Here is a 12672-nt window from a genome sequence, read left to right on the forward strand (position 1 = left end):
ACAACGCCTCTTTGTCATCATCATCTTTGTCAAAACTGTGCCACCGGCAAGGCTAGGTTCACATTTACATTTTCTCGAATTTTTTCTCTATGCATTTTTTAATGAATCTATTTTAGTTTATTTTTTCATTTTGCTAGATAATACGAAGACTTTCATGATTTTATTCAAATAACCCAAAAAAAAAATTATTCAAATCTTTCCTATTTGAAATTCTCAAAATTTATAAATATTTCATTATTTGAGAAAGCCTTTTGTTCATCTTTGTTTTTCGTAATTGAAACATTATTGTTGGTCCATTAACATTAGAGTTGTCAAATGGGTTGATCCATTGGGTCAGACCAATTAAATGGGCCAATCTGACCTGATCCATTAATTAGTGGGCTACATCTTAATATAACCCGACCCGATCAATATGGGCCATGTGGGTTGATCGGATAACCTGCACCGTTTTTATTTTAATTTTTTTTATTTATTCACTCTTTTTTTTTTATCACTTTGATGTATTATAGTTACAAGAATCAATATATTTAATATATATTTTTTAATCATTTTAAAAAAAGCACATAATTTTTTTATAGCGGGCTAGCTTGACCCCTGATATCGGCATGAGTTAGGGCCAAATAGGTCTAATTGCATTTGGGCTGCCTTTTCTGAAGTCTGCCCAATCAACCAACCCAATTTTGACAGTTCTAATTAACATGCTACACAAAACATGAACTCAAGAGGAAGATTCCAACAAATTTGGAAAGTATAAAATGTAAATATGAACTTAGAAGAAGCGTTTAACATGATCGTAGAAAGAAGAATCTGAAAAGAAAAGAAAAAGTCATAAGTTTCATAGCCAATCGAAAGAAAATGAGAACAAAATGAAGCTTCAAAATATTTTTTAAAAAATAAATTTAATTCGTTCAAATTAGAAGTTCTGCCATGATAAACATCAATAAATTATATTAGAAAGAAAATCAATTATTTCATTTTTTTTCTCCTTTCTCTTTGGTGGACTGTTTCTCAAAGGAGAACAATGCTTCCTCACGTGTTCTTCACTTCTTCTCCACCACTTTTTCTTTATACACTATTATTGTCTTCTTTCTTGTCCCGGGGCATTCTTTCTACAACCGACACAACCATTTTCCTTGAGAACGGATTGTCTCCAATTAAACTTATCTCCGATACATTTGAAATCATACATCAAAGAGAGAGTATAAATATATTATAAAATACAAACAAAACGAGGATGATAACTTTTAAGTGGTAAAAAGAACCACACACTCTCCAATCAAAATTCACATTGGAGGGGATCCTTCCTCCCCTTCTTTAAATCTAGGTGTGGATGGAAAGAGATCATGGTGGTGAAATGGAGAGAAAGATTAATAAGAGCATAATTAAAATCTATAAGCTACATGAAATCTATGATTATTTATTATAATCTAACGAATAATACTACTTGTTTATTATGAGAGACTCAACTCACTTACCCACATTAACTTTCGCATTTGTTACTTACCCCGTTACACTTTTTCTACCGGATATATAAGTAGTTTTTAATAGGTAAAATGCATTCATGTGTTTTTTAAGTTTTACGTTTGTATCAGATAAATTCTTTAAGTTTTTTAAGTATAAAATATGTTATTTAAGTTTTATGTTTGTATGAGATAGGTCATTTAAATTTTTTAAGTATTAAATAAGTCCTTTAAGTTTTACGTTTGTATCATATAGGTCCTTTAAGTTTTTTAAGTATCAAACAGGTCGTTTAAGTTTATAATTTGTAACATCTCGGTCCTATTTTTTAAGGAGCTATCTATTACAAACGTAAAACTTAAATTACTTGTTTGTAACGAATATAAAACTTAAAGGAAATATTTGATATTTAAAAAACTTAAAGGACATATTTGTAACTTAAAAAACTTAAAGACCTATTTGTAACTTAAAAAACTTAATTGATCTATATATATAATACAAACGTAAATCTTAAATGATCTATAAATGCATTTTGTATAATTTCTATATTTTCTTCCTTAACATGTGTCCTTAAGGGCACCAGTTAACATTCTTCTTTTAATAATATATCATGGTTTAGCTGTTTCAGAAAATAAAATTAAAATAGAGATGTGACAAAAAAAAAAATTTGAGTAGAATTTATCAAACTTTTTTATAAAATTAAAATTTAAAATATTTAGAGATGAAAAACTTATCTTTATATATAGAAAAGTTGTAAAGCCTCCAGCTAAACCCAATTTAACCTTAATCCTAACCCTAATAATTCATATTAAAATGTTAAAAAAATACTCATCAGGATTCGAACTCATGACCTTTTAGTTATATTTCTTTATAAACTTACCAACAAGTAATCAACATCATTTAAATGCATACATTTTAAACTTCATACGTTTTATTTTTCTTTCTAAAAACAAAAACCACTTTTTTTTCCATCTACAAAATCAAATATGTTACTGCGTTTTTTTAACCTTTTTTTATACAAAACCCAATTTTTTTCCCCGTTTTATACATATTCATTTTTTTTATTAAATAAAAATCATTAATTAAAAACACATCAATATATAGATGAAGTTTCACGTGTTTTTTGTTTTCATTGCCAATATGGATAATTAAAATAGAGAAATTCAACTTGCGCTACGTTGTTTAATTTTTTTTTATTGCTTTCATCTCTCTTTTATATATTCTAACTAATCATTCTCGCCATGTTTTATATTTATTGATGATATTTTTGTTGTTGTTATTAAATATATAGCACCATTGGATCCAAATCCAATAACTGACTTGGGGAAGTACGTTAATTATTGTCGGATCAAGTATCAAACATATTATGTTGAATTTCATCTTGATGAAGTGAGTATACCTATTATATTATATGATTGTATGTGTGGCACCGGTCCTCCCTATTTATCTCGCTGTCGTCCATGAATATCTTGCTGTTTTTGCTCATCGGTTTCTTTGCTTTTGGGATGTATGTTACTTTATCTTTTTGACATTTTTTTTATTTGTTACTAATTTCAATGTCTAAAAGGATTCTAATTTATTTGATTTATAGGGTACAAATTGTTTTCTTAATTTGTTTAGGCTTCAATTAGATTAATGTTGTCCATACTATTGGAGATTTAAGTTTGGATATAGTCGTCATTATTCAACCATTGTTGACTCCCTCAAAGTTTTGCATTTGTAGGAAACATTGGATAGCTGATATTCTTTTTGCATCCAAACCAATGTAAGTTTTTGGAATTTGAATTTTCCACTTTTTTTTTTAATTTTTAATTGATATATATATATATATATATATAATATAGTTCAATTGGCGTTTAATAAATTCGTGGATTTAGTGTTGGATTACTCACACCATAATTCCAACATTGCATTGGGAAAACTTCTCAAGTCTTAGATCGGATTTGTATTCTATTTAGTGGTTAATTTGTAATTTTGAGTTATTTCTTCTTTTTGATAAATATGTGGTTTTCGATGTATTTGTTGATTTCAACTTGGATGCTTTGTTTTAAAAAACAAAGTTTTTGCATTGGAGATTGTTTTTTATTGCAAATTTTTTTCTTCTGCATAATGCAAAAACTTTTGGATCGTTTTGACTAAGTGTAAGGAGTGGACAACTGCTACTGGTGCAAAAAAGGAATGTAACTGCTACAGGTTATTTAGTACATTATTTCTAAGTGTCTTATAAGTTGTCTAACTTCAAATGAGAGTAATTTTATTCTTTCAATTTCACTATTTTATGACTTGATAGATGAAGGGTCACTTCAACAGTTTTGAAATGGACAATGAGTTATGAAGAAGGTTAAGATGAAAAAAAGAAAAATTTTGAGGGATAAATTGGAAGAACATGATAAGTTGTGAATCAAATGAATCACTTGATGTTTAGTTAAATTTTTTATAGATTATTACTTCTATACTTTGAGAAATTAAATTTATTTAATATTATGTCATAAATGAGACTATTCCTTTTGAATAACAATTAACCTATAACCTTTTGTTTGAATTCATAGTTAGCTTATTACATTTTATTTCTTTTTCGTGCATTTTCAAGTTGTCTTGGAAAAACTCAAATTGTGTTTGTTTTGTATTTATTTTAATTTCACCTCTTCTCCATTTATCATCTCATTGTCGTTGATACTCTATGAAGCACGGACACAAACACGGACACCGGACACGATACAGACACTGACACGCCGACACCGATAAAAATTTGGAAAAATAACATAATTTAGTATAATCGTAAGTGTCGGTGTCGGACACCGACACGTGTCCGACACAGACACGCTTAATCTAAGAAATGTCGGTGCTTCCTAGTTGATACTACTCTTTGAAAAGTATAATATGGATTTAAGCTGTTGATTTTTCTTCATATCATATTTGTCTATTAATTGTTTCTATATTCATAATTGGTTTCTCTTTTGCTATTATTTGTTCACATTAGTATATTGGATATATTATGTAAATTTAGTATATTGGATATATATGTATTATTCAATCAAATAAAAAATATATCGATACCACAAAATCTACTATATTCACTCGTGTAATAATACCCTTGCGATCGCAGGTATCTAGTTAAAAGAAAAAGTGAAATTTGTGGGGTTGTATTTGGTTTGTCTTGTTGTGTGTGTGTTTTTAAGGCATGAAAAAGTATTAAATACTCAACAATTCCCTTTCTTTCATCTTCACTCATCACTCTCCTCTGTTTCATTTTCTACTCCTACTTATCAGAATAGTAAATAATCGCAATAACTCAGTCCTTTCCTCCTTTTAATCCCACTTCAACTACGCGCCATCATGTATACAAACTTCAACCTAACATTCTCACGCGCCGCTTATACCCACTCCCATTTTCCGTCGACATTGCAGCAGCAGCAGAACCAACTAGGTGAATATGACTCAGCCACACAACCCAACTCGGAGGTGAATTACAGTAATGGTGGTGGTAGTGGTGATGGTGGCAGCAGGTGCAGCAGCTACATGGGATCGCCAAGTAATTACGAGGAGCGATTGATGCAGAGGAGCATTAGTAGCCACTCACTGGAAAAGAATGATGGGCACCACCATCATCATCCACACCTTTTTCCAAATTTGTTTGCTGAATTGCTTGACACGGAGAATGGTCCGGTGCGGCGAGTTTATAGTACCGGTGATCTTGATCAGGTTACTCTTATAAATATATTTTTAAGTCATTTCACTTAACAATAATAATACTAACCTATTTTCATTTTTGGGACCTTGAGAAATGATAAGAGAGGTGTCTCGAGAGCTTAGTTTGGACCAGAGTCTGAATCTCAGACATTTCACTTATTCGTTTTAAAGATAAACTTCTAAACATTAGAGTACCTCACAAAAAAAGATAAGAGAGGCTAAGAGTTAAAATTGTTTAACTTTCCATATTAACCGTTTTGGAGCGGATTATCACTAGACTTTGCCAACGATGTGGAGTGATCAAAACTCATCGGATGTTTATTCGATGAATGAGTAACTTAATTTTTTTTTTGTTTTCCTATTTTCCCTTTATTATAATTATATGCCTTGAGGACCACAACTAGTATAGTTCTCTCAACAGTTGTTCCTTGTTATGCGCCTTTCTCGTAGCATGTGGCTCGACAATAGCTCAAGTTGTGTCGAATGCGAGGAGAATGTCCCGAGTATATATGCAAACTAGGGCAAAAAATAATCTACTTCAATAATGGCTCGGTTTAGGCATATTAATTTAGCTTAAGACCTACTAGCAAATAGTTATGACTATCCACAACTCGTCTTAAGCATGTAATTAACAGACTAATTAACAAATGTGAAGGTTTTATGACTAACAATTCCACCCATAAAGTGGATAAGCGGGTTGTCTGGAGTTGGAACCCTGACTCTTACATATATAATGTGATGTCTCTACTAACTGAGCTAAGCTCACAGAGACTAACATATGAAATTCTAATGGATGAATAAAAATTATCTTTTTGTTAGAGGTGGAGGAGTTAACAAATTATATTTATAGTAGACATTTTGGATTTTTATCTTTTCTTTTTAATAAAACATGTACATTTATCTTGGTGTATATCGTTGAATGAGCGGTAGACGGTAGTAGGACTCAAAAGTTACCGTGAATTTATGTAATTTTGTGAAGTTATAAAATGTAGTTTTTGTTTCGAAAAAAAAGAGAGAGTAGTTTTTGTTAATATTTTAGTAGTTCACTATAATTTTATCAATCTCGCTCGACTCTCATCCAAACATGCACTTAAGATCTGTTAGTTTAATTATTTTTTATTTATTTTTTATTTTGTTCAATTTCATTTGAACTTTTGTTTAGGTCAAATAGCATGGATACTTCAAACCTTTAACGCATCAAATGTCTCTGCAACTATTACAAATTTACACCCAACTTCATATGAATTGATTGTATTAAATGGAACTTTTGTTTTATTATATGCCTTCCGTATATGTGCAGAAAGTTAATGGATGGCAGCAACATTATCATCAATCAGATAGTCCTTTGTCAACAGAGAGTAACATGATAATAGAAGAAATGAGCAGAGCAGCTTGTCCTTATAGCCCAGAAGAAAAGAAGGTCAGGATTGAGAGATATAAAACCAAGAAAAACCAGAGAAATTACAACAAAAAAATTAAGGTTAATTTTTTGTCTTTCTTTTTAATTTGATTAATTTTATCATTTTAAATATGTTATCTTTCTTAAGTAGTTTAAGAACGAGACTCACACGCATTTTAAGTATGCAGAAGTGAGAAATCTCGTATTCAAATTCAGACTTCTGCATTTCAACCTTCTCCCAACTAACGATTTAATTATTGTACTTAGAGGTCTAACATATACATTTTTTTATATATAATTATTATATTTTACAACCATGATTCTCCCTTTATATACTCGCTTCGTCTGAAATTATTGACAGAAAAAAAAAACTAAATCACACTTATAAACCAAAAATCAAAACATAATAATTGGAGTATTTTTTTTGTATTTTCCTTGAAATAAATTTCATAGGAAGATGTAAAAACAATTTTCATTAGTTATTGCTTATAGAGGTCTCATTGTTTTATGTCTCAACCAGTTTTTAAATATTGAAATGAAGTACTCCCTCAATTCCAAATTATAAGAGAGAAAATTAAATTCATAAATTTCATTTTCTTTGTCGCAAATTATATAAAAGAAAAAAAAACCAACATTTATCTTTTTCAAGAATTATTTTTACTTGTTCTCATAAAATTGAATTGATCACTCAAAAAAAACTTGAATTGGAGAAACATCTTCATTCATAGTGGTGAAACTTGAATTTACACTTTCAATAATAAATGATAATATGTAGAATGAAAATTAAAATTAGATATTTGTTTTTTCACTTTCAATAATCAATATGATATGAAGAATGAAAATTAGATTTGGCTCTTGTCTGGTTTTGTTTTTTGCATGATAGAGTCTTATTGCTGGCCACACAAAAAATAACAAATTGTGAATTATAGTTAGTGTTATGAATTTTGGAGGATTTAGGACCGAAGAGTTTTAGGGTGTGTTTGGTTTGAAAGGAAAAAAAAATGGAAGGAAAGAAAATTACGAAAACTGATAGATAAATTTGGATTAGCTTTAGTCCAAGTTTATCCATCGATTTCCGTAATTTTTTTTCTTTCCACTTTCTTTCCACAAAACTAAACACACCTAGTGTTATGAATTTTGGAGGTAATACGAGGTTAAGCAATTACTACAATTGTGTTTGTTGTGTTACTCTCTAACACAATATTGTATATAATTTTATTGCTCCACCTGGATACTATTCAGTCATGAATATAATGCAATAATGTATAGTAAACAATCTTAATTTTGTTTTCTTCTGGGAAACAGTATGTTTGCAGGAAGACATTGGCAGACAGTAGGCCACGTATTAGGGGAAGATTTGCTAAGAATGATGAAATTGTGATTAATCCTCCAAATCAATGGAGCCATATTAGTAATAATGAAGAAGAAATATTAGAAGATGAAGAAGATGAGAATTGGGACAATTTCTTTGATTCATTGGTTCCTAGTACTACTTCAAATCTTGCTCATGAGGAGCCTCAACATAGTTCCTCCTTTGGTATATTCTAACACATTTTGACCTTCATGTATCGGAGGGGCAAAGTAGTAGGAAGCCGAAGACGCATAAAAAATCGTCTATGGCGCACCAATGGGAAACAAGGCCCTTTCGTTTAGGGGGCATCGTCGGAGAACTATGTCTGAAAAATAATTGCACATTTTAAGTACATGTTTATTAAATTAACGGGAAATTTGACAAAATCATAATAAAAACATGATTTTTGCAAAATTTCAAAACATAATTTTAAATAAAATTATGATAGTTCATGTAAATGTTATCCTAAATTTAAAAGTGTACTAATGTGTTTGCTTTTAATTTTCTAAATATTATGATGCAGATGTGATCAAAGTATGTAATGTGAATTAATGTAAATATATAGTTATTTTAATCATGGATGTGACCATGTGCTAACTTAGATTTTCAGTCTTTTGGGTGAAATTTTTTAGTGCCATTTTTATATCTTTTTATAGACTGGGCCACAATAGCAGCATTTTATTGTTATTAATTGGATAAAAACCTTAACAAGTTGTGAACTTGAGATTTGATCCCTATACCCTAACCCTATATGTTGTAATGTAATATGAAATTATATTATATATGATCTTTTTGTTGATTAATGATTAAGCTTTTATATAAAAAATGGATGAAGAAATAGTATTATTAATTATTAAAAGTGAAGTCTTGGAAAGGACAAGAGAGGTATGAAGGAGATGAAATATTTTAGTGGCAATCACTTTCGGTAGCATCTATCACTTCTTTACAGTGAAATATAGGGAAAAAAAATAGTGAAGTGCTCTCAATTTGTCTTCATGCTCGGAAATAAAGGCTTTTCACTTAAAAAAAGAGAAGACTAACAAGTGTGTTTAGAGTATTGGTTAAAGAATAAAGAGATATAAATTTATATGAAAATATAAAGGAAAATTCTAGCGTGAGGTCAGTAAAATGGCCTCTTTGGTGAGATCGCCACTGTGGCCAATAGAAAAGTAAGTGGACTTATTCAACTGCCACATAGGATAATACAATGCATGTCACTTACCATGCATCTCCACATCTATTAAAATTGCAAATAAGTCCCTACCATTAAAATTGTTACATAAATTATCTCAACATTTATGTAAATTACATCAACATTAATATTGTTTTATTAATTATAATGATGTTGTAAAAATCAAATTATCAAAACGCAAATTATAAAGAAAATATTCATCTTCTTCATTCTTCTGTTCATCAACATCGTAATATCTCACCTCACCACCCAACCTTCGTCCGCCATTGTTGAATCAACTGAACTTTTCCATTCTTAACAACACTGCATACGAGCTAGCCATTGATGTTATCGCATTGAATCTCCGACCATAAATATACAATCGAGGGCGACAAGTGCGACATTCAGGTAATTTGGGAATTAGGGTTTACAATTCAAAAAATAATAAAATTTGGGAATTAGGGATATAGATGTGGAATACTTCGATGAATATTTATGTTGTTTGACATATTGTGTTAATTCATGATATAGATATGGAACACACCGACGAATCTGTTGACGTTGAGTCCAGAGACCTTCATTCCACTAAAGGTACTGATACGTATGATTTAGAATCGAATGCCGACGAGGATGACAGTTATTCAGGATCCAGTGGGGATGAAAGGTCAGAGACTGAAAGTTCAGAGACTGGCGAAGATGCATCTGATAATATTGGAGCTGCAGTTCATAGTGAGGTAAATTTTGATTCAATTACTTCTGATGAGATTCGAGCCATGGAATTTGCTACTGTTAGTGAAGCTTATGAATTTTATTACCGGTATGGTAAATGTAAGGGTTTTGCTATTAGGAAAGCTTCTAGTAGGATAAAAGAGTTAGATGGTAATAAAGTAACACAAATGAAGCAGTTTGTTTGCAACAGACATGGTTTAAGAGAGAAGAAACATTTAACCAGGTTAGATAGGAAAGTAGAACATAGACGTTTGAGCCGTACAAATTGTGAAGCTAGGTTTCGTGTGCAATACAGAAAACAAAAGGATAGATATGTAGTTACTGCTTTCGTAGAGTGTCATAACCATGAATTAACCCCAGCTAGGTTTGTTCACCTGCACCCTGTTTATCGTAAAATATCTGAAGCAGATAAGGCTCAGATTGATGGTCTTCAAACACGTGGAATTAGAACTTGTCATATAATGGGGTACATGATTGCCCAGAAGGGTGGATATGCTAGTGTTGGATTTACAAAGAAAGATTTGTACAATTATTTTGATAAAAAAATGCGTGAGTGTATTAAAGATGGTGATGTTGTCGCTTCTTTAAATTATCTTAATGTAAAGTCGTCTACTGATCCCATGCTATATGCTGAGTATGCCGTCGACAATAGTAATGGACGAATGAGGTCTCTATTTTGGGCTGATGGCAGTAGCAGATCAGACTACTTTTGTTTTGGTGATGTGCTTGCCTTTGACACGACTTACCGGAAGAATAAATACAACTATCCATTGGTTGTATTTTCAGGGTGTAACCACCATTCTCAGACAGTAATTTTTGGTGCTGCATTGGTAGCAGATGAAACGACGGAGACGTACAAGTGGGTGTTGAATTGTTTTTTAGAGTGCATGGAAGGTAAACAACCAAAAGCAGTGGTAACAGATGGAGATGGGGCAATGAGGGAGGCCATAAAACAGATTTTTCCCGATGCCACCCACAGGTTATGTGCTTGGCATTTGAATAAGAATGCAGTTGAGAATGTGAAAGATAATCCAGAATTTTTGGACGGTTTTCAAAAAGCCATGTACTCAAATTTCACAAAGGATGAATTTGAAGAGTATTGGTCAGAGCTAATTAAAGAAACTGAAGTGGAACAACATCCATGGGTTGTCAAAACTTATGAGAATAGGTCACTATGGGCAACTGGATATCTACGTGATCAGTTTTTTGGACGTATAAGGACTACGTCTCAATGTGAAGCTGTTAATGCAATAATAAAGACTTATGTCAGGACGAAAGGCTGCATTTTTGAATTCATGCATAATTTTGATCAGGTTTTGAGAGATTACAGAAATAATGAATTGGAAGCTGATTTTAAGTCAAAGTTTACGGTACCTGTGTTGACAACTCAACTGCGTGTGATTGAGAGTGATGCCGCCAATACTTATACTGCGGAGATTTTCAAAGAAGTTAAAGAGCAAATTCTGAAGGCTGGTGCATTGATAGTTAAGCATAAAAGTGATCACGGGGATACAAAGATTTATACATTAACAAAATTTTGTAACGATACATATGAAAGGAAAGTTGTATTTGATGGTACCACATTGCAATGTTCGTGTAAGTTGTTTGATTCTCGCGGTGTTCCATGTTCTCATATATTTTATGTCATGAAGGATGAACATGTTGATCATATTCCTAGGCCCTTGGTATTGTCGCGATGGACCAAGGATGCCAAAATTGAGTATTTGAACAACATGGAATGTAATGGTGATGTTGATTCGAACGTAGTTGAGGAAGCTCGTTTTGGTGCATATTGTTCGGCCTTTACAAGTTTTTGCAAAGAAGCTGCAAAAAAGAATGGTGTGTATGGCCAAATTTTGGATGACATTATGAAATTACAAAAAAAGTACTGCATTAATGATGATCCTATTATTGGGACACAAAATCCAGCAGTCGGTGATCCGGTGGCGGTTAAGAGTAAAGGTGCTCCAAAGAAAAAAAAGAAAGAACCAAAATCTGTCAGGCGATGTGGAAAATGCAACGCTACAACTCATAATGCGAGGACATGTTCCGAGGTTATTTCAATAACTCGTGATTACTTAGTTATAGTTACTGTTTGATTTGTTATTAAACATTATAGTTGATATGTTTAAACTTGCAGGGTACACAAAAAGCGACAGAACCAATAGTTGATTTGCAGTCGGTGTCGATATCTGATGCTATAAGCCAAATGGATGAGGTATAATATGTTTTATTAAATATTTTGTGTTATTATGTGAAATTTAAGTAAAATTTATTTTGTCATTATTTTTTTATAATCAGAAAAAGAAAAGAAAAGCAACCTGCAATGTTGACAGAAGTGTGCAAAAGAAGGGTTCACGTCCACCGATACACCGTGGCGCTAAGGCCACAGTGACAACACAAGCAGACACAAATGGATGTTACAATCAAATGCATTTCCAAGCACAGATGGATGTTACAGGCACAAGCAGACATTTAAATGCAATGTGTGGAGTTCAACCTGTTATGCCGATGGTACCTCAAATGTTTCAACCAATGCATTTGCAACCCGTATACCCAATGTATGGAATGAGTGTTGGGCAAACTGCAAGTTCGTGCTACGGTATGCTACAACAGAGTGTCGGGCAATCTTCACGTTCGTGCTACAGTCTGCTACAACAAGTTGAAAAGGCTGCTACTGATGATTGAGTATTTTAGTAGTAGTATAATTGAATGCATTTTGATAATATTGATGTACAATTCTGGTTTAATTATGTTTGTGGATAAATTGTTTGGGATTTCATGTTTGTTTTGATTTACTTGGAGAAATTGGTACAATAGTGATTCATGACTGTTATTTATGCTTTAATATGAGTTACATGTTTAGAAAGCTTA

The 12672-nt window shown here is 31.8% G+C and overlaps 2 protein-coding genes across 3 annotated transcripts; both read left to right on the plus strand.

The window, feature by feature from the left end:
• The first annotated feature begins 4686 nt into the window (after positions 1–4686).
• LOC123924193 (two-component response regulator-like APRR1) lies at positions 4687–8475 on the plus strand. The gene is made up of 3 exons (XM_045977001.1): positions 4687–5160; positions 6449–6628; positions 7853–8475. Exons 1-3 carry the CDS (start codon positions 4795–4797, stop codon positions 8093–8095), a joined length of 789 nt encoding a protein of 262 aa, XP_045832957.1. The 5' UTR covers positions 4687–4794; the 3' UTR covers positions 8096–8475.
• Positions 8476–9001: 526 nt separating this feature from the next.
• On the plus strand, positions 9002–12514 carry LOC123924194 (protein FAR1-RELATED SEQUENCE 5-like). Of its 2 annotated transcripts, XM_045977002.1 has the most exons (4): positions 9002–9477; positions 9601–11852; positions 11939–12016; positions 12100–12514. In XM_045977002.1, exons 2-4 carry the CDS (start codon positions 9603–9605, stop codon positions 12484–12486), a joined length of 2715 nt encoding a protein of 904 aa, XP_045832958.1. In that variant the 5' UTR covers positions 9002–9477; positions 9601–9602; the 3' UTR covers positions 12487–12514. The 2 variants fall into 2 exon arrangements, with proteins under 2 accessions (XP_045832958.1, XP_045832959.1); XM_045977003.1 differs by lacking the exon at positions 9002–9477 and having other exon boundaries at positions 9511–11852.
• Positions 12515–12672: the final 158 nt, after the last annotated feature.

This window comes from Trifolium pratense, linkage group LG4, assembly GCF_020283565.1.
Source record: "Trifolium pratense cultivar HEN17-A07 linkage group LG4, ARS_RC_1.1, whole genome shotgun sequence".
In the NCBI taxonomy this organism is placed as follows: Eukaryota; Viridiplantae; Streptophyta; class Magnoliopsida; order Fabales; family Fabaceae; genus Trifolium; species Trifolium pratense.